General features: G+C 41.1%; 1 protein-coding gene across 2 annotated transcripts in view; it reads left to right on the forward strand.

Annotated features, from left to right (window-relative positions):
- Positions 1–215: 215 nt before the first annotated feature.
- Positions 216–21,585, forward strand: part of LOC115134446 (Golgi apparatus protein 1-like) — a 44,380-nt gene continuing 23,010 nt past the window's right edge. For both annotated transcript variants that reach the window (XM_029668418.2, XM_029668419.2), the window contains exons 1-6: positions 216–620; positions 13,056–13,085; positions 13,296–13,382; positions 14,326–14,541; positions 17,465–17,668; positions 17,901–17,972. In XM_029668418.2, coding sequence (XP_029524278.2) covers positions 297–620; positions 13,056–13,085; positions 13,296–13,382; positions 14,326–14,541; positions 17,465–17,668; positions 17,901–17,972 — 933 coding nt within the window. In that variant the 5' untranslated portion in view covers positions 216–296. The remainder of the gene's footprint in view (positions 621–13,055; positions 13,086–13,295; positions 13,383–14,325; positions 14,542–17,464; positions 17,669–17,900; positions 17,973–21,585) is intronic.

A 21,585-nucleotide genomic window follows, 5' to 3' on the forward strand; every position in this document is an offset into this window, starting at 1 on the left:
ATCTCATAGTTGGCTAATGAAAATGTATTAGTGGTTTAGATTCCGAACTATATTCAACTGTGTTCGTTAATTGCAAGTAAAATGCTGATTGATAGTGATCCATTGTCTTTGAAGTTATTACAGAGAAACAGTAACGAAGCGGACTGTATCTGTTTCCGCAATTCGAATTTCACTCTAGAAAATGTAGATCTATGACTGAGATTGCCAACAACGCACACGCAGACGTATGCAAGAAAACGTCCCATCACTGTAGTCGTAATTTGCAGCTAGCAATCCTAGCTAGCTAGTATCCGAAGATGGCGGCTTGTAGACGTGTTCCTTGTCTCCTAATTTTGATGTCTATCCTTTTGTATGTGCATCCCATTCGAGAGGATAAATATCAGATCAATGGAGTCGCCAAGCCTCCAGTTAGTGTTGTTATCCCGGCTCAAAATCCAGGCGGAGTACCGGCTGCTGTAAACGGAGCTCCAGTACTCGCGGCCCTGCCACTTCGTAGACGCACTAGCGGCTGGAAGCTGGCCGAAGAGGGGGCTTGTCGGGAGGACTTGACAAGGCTTTGTCCGAAACATTCCTGGAACAATAACCTGGCTGTGCTTGAGTGCCTCCAGGATAGGAAAGAGGTATGTTGGATTGTGGGCGATATTGTGGCCCGACCAAAACTTGGGTGTGCCTTGGCTTGGCTTTACTCAAGCTAGCATATAACGTTATCCAGTTAACGTTAGCTAGCTAACTACTAGCCGATGCTAGCTATTAGTTGGCTACTTAGCGAGCATTTACTATCTCGCTGGTTGTATTGGAAAAATAGGATATAGAAGTGATTGCAATTGATTATTCAATATGCTTTAAGAGCTTCATCATTCGACAAGTATAGCCACTGAAATAGTGCCACTTTTTCCCCCAGCCATTTAGGGCCGTGGTAACGTTTATTAAAGTCACAAGTTTAGCTAACTCGCTAGGCAGCTACTGTAACGTTAATACCTACAGATGTGCCAAGCTAACTATGTTGACCTTTGTTAAACTAGCAATGGCTAGCTTGATCTTCTAATGATATGTTGTGAGTCATGTCCATTCCTGGTCTAACACATCTGTCGTCCTATATGTACAGTTCGCCAACATTTCCAGCAATGTCCTGTTCAGAGTAAGGATAGGATGAGATTGTTAGATCTTAAGTGTAGATTCAGTGACCTTTTTAAAAAAAGCTTCCAGCCTATGGTTATGGTTAGGCTTGGGAAAGCGAAAGTCAATCACTACAGTAATATGTGGTGAGTGGCCAGTCTATCCTAATCAGGTGTTTGCAGCCTGAGTCTCAAGGCAATGGTCCTGTTAGCTCAAGGGGCTAGTACCAGCAGTGGTCTGAGAGTAATCCGCTTTTTGGTTTGTTTTCCTTGATTGTTAGACTCTAGACTAGAGTATATCTACAGCATTAGTGTCTATTGTAGTTTAGAACAGGGGTTGGTGCTGATTTGGTTAGGTAAGGATCTTGTTCTCTGTTAATGACCAGTGGTTGCTCTCTTCATTGTAAAATGCTGATAATTATTAATTCATTTATTTTCACCAGATTTCAGTGGCCTGTTTTCATTGAGGAGGCTCTGTCAGTGGTCTTGGCTCAGCTCTTTTGGTGTGGGTAGTTTTAGAGGCACACAGCAATTTCCCTGTCTCCAGGCTGCTGCTCACTGCCAGCCTCCATGGTAGTTGTGATTTTGTTTACTTGGTCAATTCACAGAGTAGGGAGGAGGCCATGGCAGTATGACTTTACTTTCAGGACTCAAGGCTTGGATCGTTTAGTCCTGAGTTTTGAAGGTCCTCTTGAGTTCTGTGTTGTTGAAAAAGCTTTTCTGGGGGAATTTGAGGCATTTTGGCAATGTCTCTCAGGTTGAAGAGTTTCATGGCTATTTATAGTCTCAATAGGGCTAAACATGCATTGTAAGCTTATAGTTTTGTTTTAAAGAAAAATCCCCAAATGATATTATTGGTCCTTTTAATGAAATGGCTTTTCATTCATTCTGACAACTGCCGTTTTGTTTACAGCAAATAGGCCTAAACGTTGACGTCTAGCCTTAATCACTGTAGGAAATGTGTTGTTTTCATTTCACACTACAGTTTTGTGCAGAGTGAGGTTAATTCTGGTTCTGCTACCTTGGCTCTCAGCCCATGGCTCTTCTTTGAGTGTGAATTAAGTGGACAGATATTTTCCTCTCAGCTTGATGAAACCTTAATAAACTGGTCCATTCTCAAATTCACAGAAGCTCTAAATGGGCACCTGTGCAGGCGTGCACTGCTTTCATGGTTTCTGGGGTCAAGGATGGGTCTAGTCAAATTGTTTAAAGATGACGACAAGAAGCATCTTTCTCTTCCAGACACCGGGCTCTGCAGTGCAAACATTTTACTCACATACTGGTATGCACCTAAAAAACCTTGCTTTGTGCACAGGGGCATTGCCATGCTGAAACAGGAAAGGGCCTTCCCCAAACTGGTGCCACAAAGTTGGAAGCACAGAATCAATCATCTAGAATGTCATTGTATGCTGTAGCATTAAGATTTCCCTTCACTGGAATGAAGGGTCCTAGCCCGGACAATGGAAAAACAGGTCCAGACCATTTTTCCTCCTCCACCAAACTTTACAGTTGGCACTAAGCATTCAAGCAGGTAGCATTCTCCTGGCATCTGCCAAACCCAGATTTGTCCGTTGGACTGCAAGATGAAGTGGGATTCATCACTCCAGAGAATGCCATTCCACTGTTCCAGTGTCCAATGACCGCAAGCTTTACACCACTCCACCCAACGTTTGGCATGGTGATCTTAGGCTTGTGTGCAGCTGCTTGGCCATGGAAACCCATTTCATTAAGCTCCCGACGAACAGTTCTTATGCTGATGTTTTTTCCAGATGCAGTTTAGAACTCAGTAGTGCGTGTTGTAACCGAGGACAGACCATTTTTACATGCTTCAGCACTTGGCGGATCCGTTCTGTGAGCTTGTGTGGCCTACCACTTCGCAGCTGAGCCGTTGTTGCTCCTAGACGTTTCCACTTCACAATAACAGCACTTAGTTTGACCGGGGCAGCGCTAGCAGGGCAGATATTTGACTTGTTGGAAAGGTGGCATCCTATGACGGTGCCACGGTGAGTCACTGAGCTCTTCAGTAAGGTAATTCTACTGCAAATGTTCGTCTATGGAGATTGCATGGCGGTGTGCTCGATTTTATACACCTGTCAGCAACGGGTGTGGCTGAAATAGCCGAATCCACAAATTTGAAGGGTTGTCCACATACTTTTGTGTGTGCTGGGCGCACAATTGGCCCAGCATCGTCCGGGCTGTCATTGTAAATAAGAATTAGTTCTTAACTGACTTGCCTAGTTAAATATATGTTACACACACCACACTGACCAAAAAGTTATTTGTTGGAATTTACGTATGTCCCCATTACCAGTAAAACAATCAAAACCTATTTCTTTCACTTACTTGCTGTGCTGTTTCGTTGTTCTTTTTTCAGTCGTTTCTTTCTCAACCAGGATTTATATGGAACGCCCTTTGGGTCTTTGCGTGTCAAATAACACTGTTTGACGTGTCAAATAACACTGTTTGACCAATCAGGACCTGAATATGACGGCACGTCACATAATTTAACACATTCATATTTTTTTTACGTAGCTATTGCACATTGATTACACTATCACTCATATTTCATATGTCGCAACGATTCATCGATACGTGTGCTATGATGCTGGTAAAGTTGTCTCTCGCACCTACAGTGCTGGTCATTAAAAAAAAAGCTAGCTAGCTCATGGATGCAAACAATGTTCTTCCCCATAAACATAGCAAAACAACATCTGTTTCTGTAGCTATAGTTAGTTATCAGCTAACTATATAGCCAGGTGTCATCATCTAAAATAACCCTGATTTATAAGACCGTTCTTATTTTATTAATGGTGGTCAGATCCATCTATGTGAAGCTAGCCACAATAAGGATTAGCCACAATAGTAGACTTTGCGGTTAGCCTTCAAAATCAAAGTATGGCATAATTCTACTATTTGTATTAATTTGCATCACTGTCAATTACATTTTTATTTATTTTGAAGGCAAATTCCACGATTGTGCCTAATCCTTATTGTAGCTAGCTTCACAGCACATAACCTGGTCCCGTCGAGCCTCACTAGCCAGATAGCTTTGGGCAACAGGGTTAAGTAGCTGGCTAGCTATTGTTTTCATAAACTGAAATTTAATTTCAATAGGTGGACAACAAGTGGCAAATATAGCTAATTCTTACTCACAAGGATTCCTAAATTATTTGCTAAGAATAATGAAAATGACTGCAGTTTCTACTGATCATTGTTTTCAGACTGGTTGCGTTAGTGCTAGCTAGGTACCAAGCTAAAGCTAGCTACCGTAGAAGTTGCGGTCAAACAAATATTGCTTTATTATCAACGCGGTAATGTAAGCACATCGTTCTTGGCCTGTGTTTGCTTATTTGCAGACTTATTTATACAGCTTTGACCGTGTATCTTTTTTTGACACATAAAGACCCAAATGGCATTCATAGAGTGTATGCCGTGACTCTAATATCAGTGATGCTACTATTGTGTAACTCCGGTAGGGAAACATCTGAAAAATAGTGCACTTGGTAGTGCATACCGGTGCTCGACCAGTCGGCGAAAGCCAACATGACCCATGACAGAGAATGGTTGATTGTCAAGGGGAATGAATTCGATTATCCTGGCTTTAATGGATTTCACCTTTGAGTTGTCTCGCTGAAATTGTCTTACTCTTTCAAATGACTGCTCGATCCACACAGCAGACATTGTGGGCTAGGTTAGGAATGCTGTGTTGCACGTGTAGCGCAACATTTTACGTGGCGTCATTACGTCACGTACCTACGCTATGCACGGTAGCTTTGACATCAGAATTTAATATGGGCGTTAAACTAGACATCGGGCCGATACCAATGTTGGCATTTTTATCTAATATTGGCCAATCCGATATGTTCGCCGATTTATATCCTGCATCCCTAGTCGAAAGCGTTCCACAGGGTTGCTGGTCCACGTTGACTCATGCTTCCCACAGTTGTCAAGTTGGCTGGATGTCCTTTGGGTGGACCATTCTTGATACACACGGGAAACTTGAGCGTGAGAAATCCAGCAGCGTTGCAGTTCATGACACAAACCGGTGCACCTGGCACCTACTACCATACCCCCTTCAAAGGCACCTAAATCTTTTGTCTTGACCATTCTCAACCCGAATGGCACACACACAATCCATGTCTCAAGGCTTAAGTCTTTGTGTAACCTTTCTCCTCCCCTTCATCTACACCGATTGGAGTGGATTTAACAAGTGACATCAATAAGGGATCATAGCTTTCACCACGATTCACCTGGTCAGTCTGTCATGGAAAGAGCAGTTTCTTAATGTTTTTAATGTTATGTATACTCTGTGTACGTGCTCCTTGTAACAAAGGTCAGCTTAGCCCTGCCCATGTAATAGAGAACTAAGATCACAACATTTGAAGTTCATATTCAGTTTAGAATGAGTCACATAATGTTTAGCGTACTTATGTACTTTCCATTTCTGTAATACACATGATTTCCAGTGTTCTATTTGTGACATTCAAGGTCGTGTGGGTTGATGGTCACTAGTTATATTATTCTCATATTTGTGCATCTCTCTTTTCATGAAAGATTCGATACGCATCTAGATACTTGTGCTCAGATACGATACATTAACGATACGTTTTTATTTTGAAACTATTGGGTGTGATTCAGCTTGATTAGGGGAACGAATTGATGCATTTCAGTAAGATTTGATGGACTGCCATACCCTGTTCACTTGTCTTTTGTCTTGCCCATTCACCCTCTGAAGGGCACTCACACAATCCATGTCTCAATTGTCTCAAGGCTTAACAATCCTTTATCCTGTCTCCTCCCCTTCATCTACATTGATTGAAGTGGATTTAACAAGGGAGAGGATTAAGGGATCATGGCATTCACTTGGAGTCACCTGGCCAGTCTGTCATGGAAAGTGCAAGCGTTCTTAATGTTTTTGTACACTCAGTGTGTAAGCTATATACTGTATTTAGCTGCTATTTATAAACTTGTTCATATAACCTAACAATGAGGGGGAGTAAGTCTGCTTGAGGATAACTTCAAACTTGAGACTTGCATGGTCTTCTGAAGTCCTCATTGCTGCTTCTCTCTTTTCTCTTTCTTTCTGTGTCTGTGCTTCTCTTTTTTTCTGAGTAGAGGCCTATAGTAGCTACAGTATGCGACTTTGTCGCCGTGTATTTTTGTGTGAAAATGTTTTCACCACACACTGTCAGTCCAGGTTATAGACCCGATTTTGTTTTCTATACTGATTTGCCAAGCCGGAGAGCCTTTCCTGAGACATTGTGCATTATATGTCCATTGCGCTGCACACAATTTAAACGTAGTCTTGAATGATGCATGCCAGTATACCAGAGCGAAGGGACTGCGAACACACAACTCAAACTGCGTTGCAACAGTATGAACTAAATAACTACTTTTTTTTGTTCAAGGTCTGTTTTCTGCTAAAGATGATAGACAGTCTGTTTGCATCTGCAAATTTACTATCTACTATCAAGACGATCTGTACCAAGAGCTTCCTATACAGCTAATCTCCTTCTGTAACATGTTGAGGCTGGCAATTAAGGAGAATGAGAGGCTCAATTAAAGAACTGCTGTATTCCCTTCTGCCCAGTTTCCCTGATGTTGTTACGGCAATCAAGCTGTTTTTTACCATCCCTGTAACTGCGGTGAGAGATTGTTTTCTAAACTAAAACTTATAATGAACTACTTAAGAAGCGGTAGGCTCTCGGTCTGATATGCGCTTTTGAACATCTGTGGTATCGCCACTCATTGCACTGGCACCGCTGTTGTGGACTTGCCCTTGGCATTTGTTCACCGATATCCCCTTTCAATTAGTGGTTTTAAAAATATATATTTTTCAATGCCTGAGGCACTTTTTCCATCACACTTAGCTTCCTAGTACGTATGGAAATGTCAATGATCTATATAATTTTTTTGAGAATTATTGATATAGATAATTATTGATATATTATTAGAATTTTGATATGTAAAAATGGGTTTCCATGAAGTCACAATCTTATTGTTTTGACAAGCCTCTCTGGCTGGTGTTTTAGAACATTTGATGCTGTCCGATTATAATATAAATTCTTGTCCCCAGATTAGGGCTAACTCCAATTAGTCGACTGGGTGATTGTTTGGTCGTTAAAGCTGTTGGTTGACTGAGATCGTTTAAGTCGAGCAGTAACAGATAAATGTTTATAGTACCAGTCAAAAGTTTGGTGACACCTACTTATTCAATGGTTTTTCCTTATTTAAAAAAAATATATCTACATTGTAGAATAATAGGGAAGACAAACTATGAACTAACACATGGAATCATGTAGTAACCAAAAAAGTGTTAAACAAATCTAAATATTTTTGAGATTCTTCAAAGTAGCCACCCTTTGCCTTGATAACAGCTTTGCACACTCTTGGCATTCGCTCAAACAGCTTCACCCTAGAATTATTTTCCAACAGTCTTGAAGGAGTTCCCACATTCTGAGCTCTTGTTGGCTGCTTTTCCTTCACTCTGCGGTCCAACTCATCCCAAACCAGCTCAATTTGGTTGAGGTCAGGTGATTGTGGAAGCCAGGTCATCTGATGCAGCACTCCATCACTCTCTTTCTTGGTCAAATAAACCTTACACAGCCTAGAGGTGTGTTGGGTCATTATCCTGTTGAAAAACAAAGTATAGTTCCACTAAGCGCAAACCAGATGGGATGAATGCTGTGGTAGTCATGCTGGTTAAGTGTGCCTTGAATTCTAAATACATCTCTGACAGTGTCACCATCACAACTCCTCCATGCTTTTTTTGGTGGGTAATACACATGGGGAGATCATCTGTTCACCTACTCTGCGTCTCACAAAGACATGGCAGTTGGAACCAAAAATCTAATTTGGATTCATCAGACCAAAGAAAACATTTCCGCCGGTCTAATGTCCATTGCACATGTTTCTTGGCCCAAGCAAGTTCCTTTTTATTATTGGTGTCCTTTAGTGGTTTCTTTGCAGCAATTCAACCATGAAGGCCTGATTCACAGTCTCCTCTGAACAGTTGATGTGTCTGTTACTTGAACTCTGAAGCATTTATTTGGGCTGGTAACTCTAATGAACTTATCCTCTGCAGCAGAGCTAACTCTGGGTCTTCCATTCCTGTGGCAGTCCTCATGAGAGACAATTTCATCATAGCGCTTGATGGTTTTCGACTGCATTTGAAGAAACTTTCAAAGGTCTTGATATCTTCTGGATTGACTGACCTTCATGTCTTAAAGTAATGATGGGCTGTCGTTTCTCTTTGCTTATTTGAGCTGTTCTTGCCTTATGGACTTGGTCTTTTACCAAATAGTGCTATCTTATGTATATATCCCCCCAACCTTGTCACAACACAACTGATTGACTCAAACGCATTAAGAAGGAAAGAAATTCCACAAAGTAACAAGGCACACCTGTTCATTGAAATGCATTCCAGGTGACTACCTCATGAAGCTGGTTGAGAGAATGCCAATTGTGCCTTCATGACAGCTTTTTACAAAGGGTGGCTGTTTGAGGAATCTCAAATATAATATATATTTTGGTTTGTTTGACACTTTTTTTGGTTACTACATGATTCCATATGTGTAATTTCACAGTTTTGATGACTTCTTTATTATTCTACAACGCTCTGACATCTTGGCTACTTGCCGATACCGGTATCTGATATTTTCCTTGCCAAAAAAACCCGATACCGATTTTATAAAAAATGATGCCCTTTTTAAGCATTCTAGTACAGTTAAATTGTTGAAACACACACAGAGTAAAAAGTTATTTTGTTGGCTCTTGCTTACTTGCTATGCTCTTTCGTTGTTCATTTGTTCAGTCTCAACCAGGATTTCATCATACATGTCAAGCAGTGAAGTTTCAACTCTGTCCGACACTGAGTCCGTTTCCGTCTTGTCCAGCTGTGTCTGTAACATTTCACGTAAACCTTGTTTCCATTCTGCATCAAAGTAGCGGTCCTTGTACCTAGCATCGAGCATGGCTGCGACACAGTAAAGAGGCTCAGAGAGAATGCCACCGAATCGCTTTTTCACAGCCTCTTGTAGAGCACGTTTGCAAGTTTTAACCCCATGGTCTGTGTCAGCAGTGTTGTTGAGCAGGCATTTCAATGCCATGACCGAGGGTATCACATCTGCTGCAGACACAGTTGATGAGCTTTTTTCTCGAGTCAGTTGTTCGAATGGAGCTAGGTGTGTGTTCATGTTCTCAAATGCCATTGAAATGGCAGCAGCGATATGAGAACCAGCACATTCTTGAGCATGCAATATGGCTTTCATCAGTACGAAATCTTTGTCGACCCATGGTGCTGTCAGATTCAGCATGCTCATGGGGCTGACATCGCTGTTCCAAATGTCAGTTGTGTAGCTAATAGCAAGTAGCTCATGGATGTGCGTTTCAACTATACTGTGTAACTTCGGTAGGGCACCATCTGAAAAATAGCATCTACTTGGTGGTGTGTACCGGGGCTCGAGGTGCTCGACCATTCGGTGAAAGCCAACATTATCCACGACAGAAAACGGTTGATTGTCAAGGGCAATGAATTCCACTATCTTGGCGTTGTTGGATTTCGCCTTTGAGTTGTCTCTTTTTTAAATTTTCTTACTCTTTCAAATGACTGCTCGACTTGAACTTGTTTAGTTGTTGGAAGTGTGCGCTTATTTTTCTGCTTTTGCTCTGTGTGTAGTGCTCTATCTTTCGTGGCGTCATTACGTCATCTACCTACGTTATGTATGTATATGTATGCACGTCAGCTTTAACATTGGTTTTACACAACTAGACACCGGGCCGATGCAGATGTTGGTATTTTTAGCTAATATAGGCCAATTCTGATATGTTTACCAATATATTGTGCATCCCTAGTCTCTGCCACTGCCTGTCACCAAGGAAATACCCCAAGGCTCAATCCTAGGCCCCACGCCCCAAAACAATATATGTGACTCACTTCCTGGATTTGGTCTTATGGAGCAAAATTTGAAATTGTGTTTTTTACGTTGGATAAAAGTAGAGACCTCAGAGCTACAAAATGGTATATCATACACTACAGTTGAGGAACAATGGGAAAGTAATTCTGCTTTGAAAGTTGATAAACTTGTAAAACTCACTTTTGAGAGAATGGCCTTTGAATATTTTGGTATCTAGTGAAGAGCTCTAATTTGTCTACACCCATTCATCATCGTTCAAACCCTCTTAAGCTTTAGCCCCACCTATCTCGTTTCGCTCTCGGAGCATTCAGAGCGCACACTTGACCCACTGGCCGATGATTTGTTTACCTATGGCTAACATGAAAACAGCCTAACCAGCTCTGCTGGCAACAATTTCAGTACACTTTGACATCTACTGACACCAGCCTTATTCAATGGGTGTTGTGCACTTTAGCTTAAGACATGTAGATGGCTAGGTAAACAATTAACCTAGCTTGGTAAACAATGTGTAAAAACACACACATCACATAACGTTAGATAATGAGCCAGCCAGCTAACGTTAGCTAGTTAAACAACAACGAACACAGTGCCAAATCATGTCGTTACTAACCTGCTTAAATATGCTGGGAGCTAACCAACCAGGCTCAATGTTAGCTAGCTAACATTAGGCTCCTAACTAGAAAAGCATACGCCTCTGGGATACGAATAATATCAGCTAGGGAGCCAGCCAGCTAATGTTAGCTAGCAAGCTAACAGTACACTTTAGCTTAAGACATGTAGCTAACTAGGTAAACAATGTAAGAACACACATGTCATGTAACGTTAGCTAACGAGCCAGCTACCTTTGGTGAAACAAACAACTGAGCACAGTGCCAAATCATGTCTTTATTACTCTGTATGAGTATGCTGGGAGCTAACCAACAATTGTGCTTTACAAAACTTTATTGAAACTATGCTTGGTAGAAATAGGTTGTTTCTTTTTGTGTGGCGGCAATGATTCTGCCGTGGCACAGCGCCACACTTACATGAACGCTGAGGAAACACTGCATAGCGTATGCAAGCAATGTGCCCACACTCTCTGGCAGCTTTCATGGCTGGGGTAAGTTCTTTCTTCTGGCACACAGCTTCAGGATAGTTCTCATTGAGGAAGATATACGTTCCTCTCAAGTTCTTGGCTCTTTCCAGAACAGCTACCTTGACCTTGCTACCAGGGCCTGTCACCTGAGCCAGTGGTGGATTTTCCAGTCCTGTGGGCGTGCTCCACCACAATCTTCCTCTGCTCCATCTTCCATTTCTCTGAGTATTTCCCTCACTTTCTCTTCAGACTCTGTCCAGGGCTCTGCAATTCTGTCCACAACCATGTTATTCCGCCTTGATTACTGAGAGTGCTGTCATCTTGCCGTTTTCTGTTTAAACTCATCGAGCTGACCCTAGGACTGACCCTAGGACCTGACTGTTCTTCAGGTCCTGGACCTCTGGTCAGATCACCCATTATTTTATTAGTTTACTCCATGAGTATTTGGACAAAACACTTGAAGCTATTTTCTTGTTGTACCAACTGCTTGTAGAACTTTTTGTTTGTTTAAAATCCTTCACCTGTGATAGAGAGCACTGTCCTCAACTGTACTCCTGCCGGTTTTGGACTTTTGTCATGGTAACAACATAGGTCAGGCTGTTATTCCTCGCAGTTCTAGACAGGGCAGGTTGGAGGGAAGATCGTAAACATCAACAAAAGTCTGGGACAATCCGCGGCCTTGGTCGGCAGGATCACTGGCTAGATGGTAGTTATCCCAGCAACTGATGCCAACCGCTTTGCAGGATCCAAACTCAAAAGGTAACTAGCTAGTAACAAAACTGTTTCAATAGACGTTCAAAACTTTACAAAACAACAAACCTAGCTCTCTAAATGTACACGCTTCACAAGGGCAGAAGGCAGTGTGTTGAGATTCTTAATGGCCAGATATCTAGAAACAGTGACAAGAAGCTGCCATGTGGGGAAACGTATGTGGCTTGTTTCAGCTAGTTTTAGGCGATCGTGTTCTTCATAACATGTCTTGTTTGAGGTGTTTTGACTGATGTCGCGTCTATGCTAATATGGCTAAAAGTTGCTAGCTAGATGACCAACAACAGTAACAATGTATTTGAGATGTGCAAATTGATTTATGTATCCAATAAACATTGGGAACGAAATATATTTTACATGCGGTCAACAATCTAAGCCAACACCGTCTGTTTTGCCCCATTTGTCGCTAAACAACCAACCCGTCTGTGACGTAGTAGACCATTTTCAGAGACCACTTTTGGCTCGTGAACTCTACTTTCTAAGCTACTGGCTGAAATTATACAAAAGTTCAGCAGTGCATCTTTAATTGAGATTTTTGCCTGTTGGTCCCACACGACACTGACCATAGCTTTGCTTAGTGACTTTTCCCCAAGATTTATGTCCTTAGTCCTAATGTGACAGACTTTTTGTAGATTGGAATTAGGCGGCACAGAGAAGCTCTGGGTGCATTGGTAAAGGGGGGGAATATGGTATTTTTATGATGTAGCCTAGGTGTCAGTATGGATACACAGAGTTCCCTGGCTGCTCATCGATCCTATCCATAAAACAGTGTGGGTTAGTAGAGCCGGGCAATATAGACACAAATCCATATCATGATAAATTGACTGAATTCTAGGGATGAAATTAAACGACAGGGTTATTTAACTGGGGGTCTGCCGGAACTATAAATAAAATAAGTATAAAGAGAAGGAAAAATGCTGGGCAGTGATCAATTAAGACACAAAAATAAATAAATCCTTTCAATGTTATGAATATCGCTAGCAACAACATTGAAAATAGGAGAATATCTTCTTTCTAATGATGTCCACTATGTCTCAACCCCTAATATTGAGCTAATTACACTCTAGAGCCAATTACACAGTATCTGATAGGCTTTGAAAAAGCAGTAGCGAATAGACTGCAAATTATATTCTTTATGGTTATGATCATAGTTTGACTGTCTTCTCTCTTATTTCTCTCCAGGAAACAGAGATTGCTGCTGACTGCAACCATGTAAGTGTTCTGAACTCTCCCACATCATTAAACCATCCTTTCAGTTTGTGTAACTGAATGTGTGTCATCATTTTAATACAGCGTTGTAAGCAGGCCTGACCACAAGAGGGGGCTATCACGCCCTAGCTGAAATTCCCCACACACAGTGGCCTTGTCTATTGATAGCTCAAAGCCTAGGAGTACATGTTTAATGTTTAATCTCTCCCCCAGCTCCTTTGGAACTACAAACTGAACCTGACGACCGACCCCAAGTTTGAGTCTGTGGCTGTGGAGGTGTGCAAGACCACCATCACCGATGTAAGTTGGCTGGCTAGCTTGCTTTATGGCTCTGACTATACGTCCCTCATGCTACTAGTGTCACTGTTCCTGGCACCTAGCAATACAAAGCATTTTTAATTGGTAGACCACCTAGTAGCAACACACACCACTTTGAATACACTTAAGTAGGCCTAAAGCACCCATGCCCTTAGCTGAAAATGAGGGGGGTCGCCGCCTCTAAATTTTTTCCCTTTTATTTCGTTAATTATGAACTCGTTTTGGCTTAATCCCTATGTTCACAGGACTTTGATGTCCAAACTAATATCCCTTTCAAACCAAGACGAAAACCTGACAACGTTTTGTCGACTGAAAGGTATTGCCGGCAAACAAAGCCTGTACTTTAATTTCTGCCAACCAACCTAGTCATGATTGCGGTAATGTATTTAAAGTTCTCGCCAACCCCTCAGTATAAATGTCCCCTTTCATCTTACCGGCTTTGGCACCCATTACATCATGAACATTCTATTGTTGTTGTCCGACTTGTTGTTGTTATTATGAAAAAGTAACACACAAACGGCAGTATGCATGCAGCAGACCGGTCCAAATAGCAACGTTACCTGCTCTATTTTTTTGCATCCAAAGAACTCATCCGTTTAAAAATGTATTTAGGATATGTCAATCTAGCAAGCCAGGCAACTTTCTGGACAATGTTTTGGTTTGTTGCTACTTTTTTAGCTAGCCAGCTATCTATCTAGGAACCGAAGTGTTGGTCAGAGTTTCCCAGGGGACACTTATTACATTAGAAAAATTGAAGCCACTTGCAATATGGATATTGCACATTGTAATTTCGTTAAGAATTTGAGTGATTGTGCAGTCCTACAACATACCATGAATCCTACGTGAATTAGGTATCATATAAGTAATACAAATATTGTGACCTTGAGAAACACAATCTGCAATTTTCTTTTCCTCCTTCCTTCAGATAAAAGAATGTGCAGCGGAGGAGAGAGGGAAGGGCTACCTGGTGTCCTGCCTGGTAGATCACCGCGGAAACATCACAGAGTACCAGTGCAACCAGTACATCGTCAAGATGACCAGCATTGTGTTCAGCGACTACCGCCTCATCTGTGGCTTCATGGACAAATGTCGCGAGGATATCAACACCCTGCACTGTGGCAGCATCTCCACCGGCGAGAAGGTAATAGGCTGGCTCTAGCCTTCATACACACCGGTGCACATTTTCAAGACCAGTACAATTTGCAGTAACCTGTAAAATCTAAGGTCTATAAAAACAACAAGCCACATTTTTTAAAAATTCTTTCTTTCTATATATATATATATATCAGGAATTGGTCAAGATGCTTTTTGGAATAACTGCTCAAGCGTTTGGATTTGTATGAATCTGTCTCTGTGCTATATGTAGAGGTAACACAAACACAGACAGGCGCAGGATATGCCCATTTTTGTTTGTGCTGGTCTCTAATTTGTTAGTTTGGTTTTCAGTTTTTTTTTTGACACATGGTGTTTAAACATGACATGACTACATGAGGTTTGGGCATAGGGTGGTCAGGTTTGAATTACTGCCTTCGTTATGCTACTTTGAGCTCCGGTGTTAGGCTCTGGCCAGGAGACTAGCCTATTTGCTCTCCCTACAGTCGCATACTTACCTACAGTGGGTATTATAAGTATTCACCCCCCTTGGATTTCTTCAAGATTTTGTTATAAAATGGGATTAAGATGGATGGAACTTAATTGTCATTCTTTGTCATGTATTTACACAAAATAAACTGCAATGTCAGAGTGGGGGGGAATTTTTTTCTTTCTCAAAAAGTAATAATACAAATTTTTAAAAAGGCTTTGGAAGCTAATGATAGGCTAATTGACATCATTTGAGTCAATTGGAGGTGTACCTGTGGATGTATTTCAAGCTCAGTGCCTCTTTGCTTGACATCATGGGACAATCAAAAGAAATCAGCCAAGACCTCAGAAAACTTAGTCCTCCACAAGTCTGGTTGATCCTTGGGAGCAATTTCCAAATGCCTGAAGGTACCACGTTCATCTGTACAAACAATAGTACGCAAGTATAAACACCATGGGATCACGCAGCCATCATACCGCTCAGGAAGGAGATGCGTTCTGTCTCCTAGAGATGAATGTACTTTGGTGTGAAAAGTGCAAATCAATCCCAGAACAACAGCAAAGGACCTTGTGAAGATGCTGGAGGAAACGGGTACAAAAGTATTTATCCACAGTAAAACAAGTCCTATATCGATGTAACCTGAAAGGCCGCTCGGCAAGGAAGAAGCCACTGCTCCAAAACCGCCATAAAAAAGCCAGACTACTACGGGTTTGCAACTGCATATGGGGACAAAGATTTTACTTTGAAATTCATGTTAGCAGGCAATATTAACGAGGGAAATTGTGTCACTTCTGTGCTAGCAGAGTCAGGGTATAAGCAGCAGTTTGGGCCACCAGTTTGCGAACTGTGTGAAGACCATTTCTTCCTATCAAAGACTAATTAATTGTCCAGAATTTTACATAATTATGACATAACATTGAAGGTTGTACAATGTAACAGCAATATTTAGATTTATGGGATGCCACCCGTTAGATAAATTACGGAACAGTTCCGTATATCACTGAAAGAATAAACATTTCGTTTTTGCAATTATAGTTTCAGATTTGACCATATTAATGACCTAAGGCTCGTATTTCTGTGTGTTTATTATAATTAAGTCTATGATTTGATAGAGCAGTTTGAGTGGTGGTAGGCAGCAGCTGTTTCGAAAGTATTCATTCAAACAGCACTTTCCTGCTTTTGCCAGCAGCTCTTCGCAATGCTTGAAGCACAGCGCTGTTTATGACAACTCCCGAGATTAAACTGGCAATACTATAGTGCCTATAAGAACATCCAATAGTCAAAGGTATATGAAATACAAATGGTATAGAGAGAAATGTTCCTATAATAACTACAACTTAAAACTTCTTACCTGGGAATATTGAAGACTCATGTTAAAAGGAACCACCAGCTTTCATATGTTCTCAGCAAGGAACTGAAACGTTAGCTTTTTTACATGGCACATATTGCACTTTTCCTTCTCCAACAGTGTTTTTGCATTATTTAAACTAAAGCTAAACCACTGTTCTAAGCGAGAAGAGTAGTCATTCAAAAATCATGTATTATAGTCCATGTAATTTGTGATTTGTTAAGCAAAATTGGACTCCTGAACTAGTTTAGGCTTGCCTAAACAAAGGGGGTAAATACTTATGCAGCAAATATTTTTGTTATTTAATTTTTATTAATATGAAAACATTTGTATAATTCTCTTTTCACTTTGGCATTATGTAGTATTTTGTGTAGAAAATCAAAAATATTTATCAATCCCACTTTGTAAAAATCCAAGGGGTGGTGATTACTTATGATATCCACTGTACCTCCTATCCACGCTTCCTACACTCCATGTTAACAAATATACAGTACCAGTCAAAAGTTTGGACACACCTTCTCGTTCCAGGGTTTTTCTTTATTTTTTTACTATTTTCTACATTGTAGAATAATAGTGAAGACAAGCTATGGAATGAGTAGGTATGGAATTATGTAGTAAGCAAAAAAGTGTTGAACATATCAAAATATATTTTAGACTTTAGATTCTTTAAAGTAGCCACCATTTGCCTTGATGACAGCTTTGCACACTCTTGCCAAACCTCTTGATTGGTACTGTATTTTTAATCCTGGCTTCCTCTAATTAATTATTAATTTGTACAAGATGATTAATGACCATGCCTTTGGAAATCAAATCCCGGTCTTCTGGGCAACCCAACAGCAATAACTCCTCACACTGAATTACATTTTTAATTTAAAAATTTGTATTTTATATTTAGCTTTTCTATATTTACTAGCATCTGTCCTCCCCTCCACTCTGGCTGTTTGTATGTTTTTGTGGTTGTGTGTTATATTAAATCGCACACAAAAATAATTTGAAAGGAAACATTTTATAACTGATTCAAGCGCTGCTCTTGAGCTAACAGTTCTTCAGGCCTCACACAGAGATGCATCATCAGTACACGGAGGCCCATCTGTGTGCGAGCCAACTCTCTCCCCATGTACCCATGTTCCTAAGGACGTGCACTCCCAAGGTGAGGTGATAGCGTGCCTGGAGAAGGGTCTGGTCAGGGAGGCAGAGGAGCAGCCCGGGGCCCACGCCATCGGGGCCAACTGTAAGAAGGCCATCATGCGCGTGGCCGAACTTTCCTCAGACGACTTCCACCTGGACCGATACCTATACTTCTCCTGCCGGGAGGACCGCGAGCGCTTCTGTGAAAACGTGAGTACCTTCCCTCCCTCTCTCTCGCTCCTTCCCCTCTCCCTCGCTCCTTCTCTTATTCCCTCAAGTCTTTTCATTTAATAAGAGGCATAATATTAAGATTCAGAGTCCGATGCGTTCATACTTTTATCAGAGTTGAACCCTCAACTCACTGAAAAGTTGTTTTTGTCACTTTGTGAATGTGAAAAATATTTGCTAATTGAATCACAATTCCATTGTCTTTGATTTCTAGACTCCAGCTGGAGAGGGCAGAGTTTACAAGTGTCTCTTCAACCACAAATTTGAGGAGGCCATGTCTGAAAAGGTACTACTTCTGCTGTTTAGCCTGATAGAAATTTCCCAATGGAGAGTCATTGCCAAAATATCAATATCCATCGTTTGCTACTTGCCATTTGTCCATACGAATAATGCTCTGATTGCAAGGCATTTTGTCAGCATGGTTGGCTAAAGTATAATCGAGAGAAAATAGGTAAATGGTGATGCTGTCCTTCCCCTATGTTAATTTAGCTGATAAATCAGGACCACCACTCCCCAAAATATATTTGACAATATAATTTTTGGGATGGTAAAACTTTACAGTGTCAACTTAAAGCTGCAATATGTAACTTTTTGGGCTACTCGAACAAATACACATAGAAATGTGAGTTATAGATCTGTCATTCTCATTGAAAGCAAGTCTAAGAAGTGGTAGATCTATGTGCTCCATTTCTATGCTTCTCATTCTTAGGTTTCCTTTCTGCGTCTTTTACTTTCGGTTTTAAACACCACCTTCAAACATTAGAAAATACAATATTTTTAGTTATTGGAAAAATACATTATATTCAAAAGTATGTGGACACCTCTTTAAATTAGTGGATTCTGCTATTTCAGCCACACCCATTACTGACAGGTGTATAAAATTGAGCACAAAGCCAAGCAATCTCCATAGACAAACATTGGCAGTAGAATGGCCTTAGTGAAGAGCTCCGTTACTTTCAACGTGGCACCGTCATAGGATGCCACCTTTCCAACATCAGTTCGTATCATTTCTGCCCTGCTTGAGCTGCCCTTTTCAACTGTAAGGGCTGTTATTGTGAAGTGGAAATGTCCAGGATCAACAACGGCTCAGCCGCGAAGTGGTAGGCCACACAAGCTCACAGAATGGGACCACTGAGTGCTGAACCGCATGGCTCGTAAGAATCGTCTGTCCGTGGTTGCAACTGCCTCTGGAAGCAACTTCAGCCCACAAACTGTTAGTCGGGAGCTTCAGGAAATGGGTTTCCAGGGTCGAGCAGCTGCATGCAAGCCTAAGATCACCATGCGCAATGCCAATTGTCGGCTGGAGTGGTGTAAAGCTCACCACCATTGGACTTTGGGAGCAGTGGAAACACATTCTCTGGAGTGATGAATCACACTTCACCATCTGGTAGTCCGACGGACGAATCTGGGTTTGGCGGATGCCAGGAGAGCGCTACCTGCCCCAATTCATTGTGCCAACTGTAAAGTCTGGTGGAGGTGGAATAATGGTCTGGGGCTGTTTTTCTTCATTCAGGCTAGGAGCCCTTAGTTCCAGTGAAGGGAAATCTTAATGCTACAGCATACAGTGACGTTCTAGATGATTCTGTGCTTCCAACTTTGTTACAACAGTTTGGGGAAGGCCCTTCCCTGTTTCAACATGACAATGCCCCCATGCACAAAGCGAGGTCCATACAGAAATGGTTTGTCAAGGTCGGTGTGGAAGAACTGCACGGAGCACTGACCTCAAATCCATCGAACACATTTGGGATGAATTGGAACACTGACTGCAAGCCAGGCATAATCGCCCAACCTCGGCAATGCTCTTGTGGCTGAATGGAAGCAAGTCCCCGCAGCTATCCAACATCTAGTGGTATGTCTTCCCAGAAGAGTGGAGGCAGTTATTGCAGCAAAGGGGGGACCAACTCCATTTAATGCCCATGATTTTGTTATGAGATGTTCAATGCGTAGGTGTCCACATACCTTTGGTCATGTAGTGTATTTTACAGTGGTGTAGACAGTATGTTGATTCTTTACACTATACATGGCTTATTTTGTCTCAGTTTAAAACAGACGCTGGGGAAAGTTCTGGGACGACAGATCCAAAATTCATACAACCACTGCACAAAATATATATTTATTTTTTTAAAGCAATGAGGCTGATGCAGCAGATCAACAATGCGCATGGCTATAGGCTACGCGTGACTGATCCAAAATACAATTAGTGAGAACACTGATCTCAAAAGTGCATTGCACGCGCAAGTGGTTTCATATAACAGAGATTAAACTATATATTACTAATTTGACTGAGATTATGTCTTTGGCTGCTGGACAATAAAATAACTTTGATTTGAAAACCAATAGAACATGATACGTTTTTGTTTAATGGCATTAAACAATTTAAGTCTATGGTTAAATAGTTTCTAAATGCTGATCGCCTCTGCCAGTGGCGATTTTAGCATGTAAATCTTGGCCCGGGCAAAAAAAACTAATGTGGAATGCATGCCAGCAAAGCCACTACACAATACTAAACAATATATTAGTTTCACTATAACGATGACAAACGGTGCCCACAATCTGTTAGGGTTTACATAAAGCTGTCCCAACATCAATCCCAATATTTTACCACTGCTACACCTGACTATCAGTCGAGCCTTGTCTGGCAGCAAAACAGTTCATTCAGCTGCATTTACTGCCTAAAAAAATTATTTGGCTGACTTGCTTAATCAAATGTGGTTTCTAATGACATTTTCGATTTAGACATTAATGAGCGAACTAGGACGGACGTAGTCCATGTAACTATTTGTTTACCACTTTTGAAATGTATAATGTCAGAAATCAGAACATGGGCCGTTCTTAGTGTTCTCCTTATATACCAAGTCAGAACCGTAGGATAAATAAAGGGGGCATATAAGGAGACAATGAAAGCTCTTACAACATTCAATGATGACATTTCTCTCAAACAGATTATAGGCTACATATTCACCACCAAGTCAGAACAGTAGGTGAAATGAATAGACCATATTATTATGGTGAGGCACATGGGCTACACAACATACAGTTAGTATTTATTTTTTAGCTACAATATACATATCTCGCTGGCATATATAATTTATACAGCAGCATTCAATACATTTTTGTGCTCACTTGAACAGACAGGTGGCGCCGCGGTCCTTTGTGGGCAAATTTTGTCATCAAAGTCTGGCATTCTCTGGATTTATGGTGCTGTCAACACAACTGGGAACTCAGGAAAAAATGACGTAATTGATTTTTCAGGTTGTACCTCCCCATTCTTTCTATTCTGGTTAGATCCAGTTTGCGCTGTTCTGTGAAGGGAGTAGTACACAGAGTTGTACAGGATCTTCAGTTTCTTGGCAATTTATCGCCTGGAATAGCCATTATTTCTCAGATCAAGAATAGACTGCGTTTCAGAAGAGTGCTTTGTTTCTGGCCATTTTGAGCCTGTAATCGAACCCACAAATGCTGATGCTCCAGATACTCAACTAGTCTAAAGACGGATAGTTTTATTGCTTCTTTAATTAGCACGACAGTTTTCAGCTGTGCTAACATAATTGCAAAAGGGTTTTCTGATGATCAATTAGCCTTTTTTAAAATTATACACTTGGATTAGCTAACACAACGTGCCGTTGGAACACAGGAGTGATGGTTGCTGATAATGGGCCTCTGTACGTCTATGTAGATATTCCATAAAAAATCAGCCGTTTCCAGTTACATCATTTGCAACATTAACAATGTCTACACTGTATTTCTGATCAATTCAATGTTATTTTAATGGACAAAAAAATTTGCTTTTGATTCAAAAACAAGGACATTTCTAAGTGACCCTAAACGTTTGAACGGTAGTGTATATATTTTTACATTGCTTGCAAACTGATGTGACATGTATTAATGCCAAAATTCCA

Source organism: Oncorhynchus nerka, linkage group LG9a (assembly GCF_034236695.1).
Source record: "Oncorhynchus nerka isolate Pitt River linkage group LG9a, Oner_Uvic_2.0, whole genome shotgun sequence".
In the NCBI taxonomy this organism is placed as follows: domain Eukaryota; kingdom Metazoa; phylum Chordata; class Actinopteri; order Salmoniformes; family Salmonidae; genus Oncorhynchus; species Oncorhynchus nerka.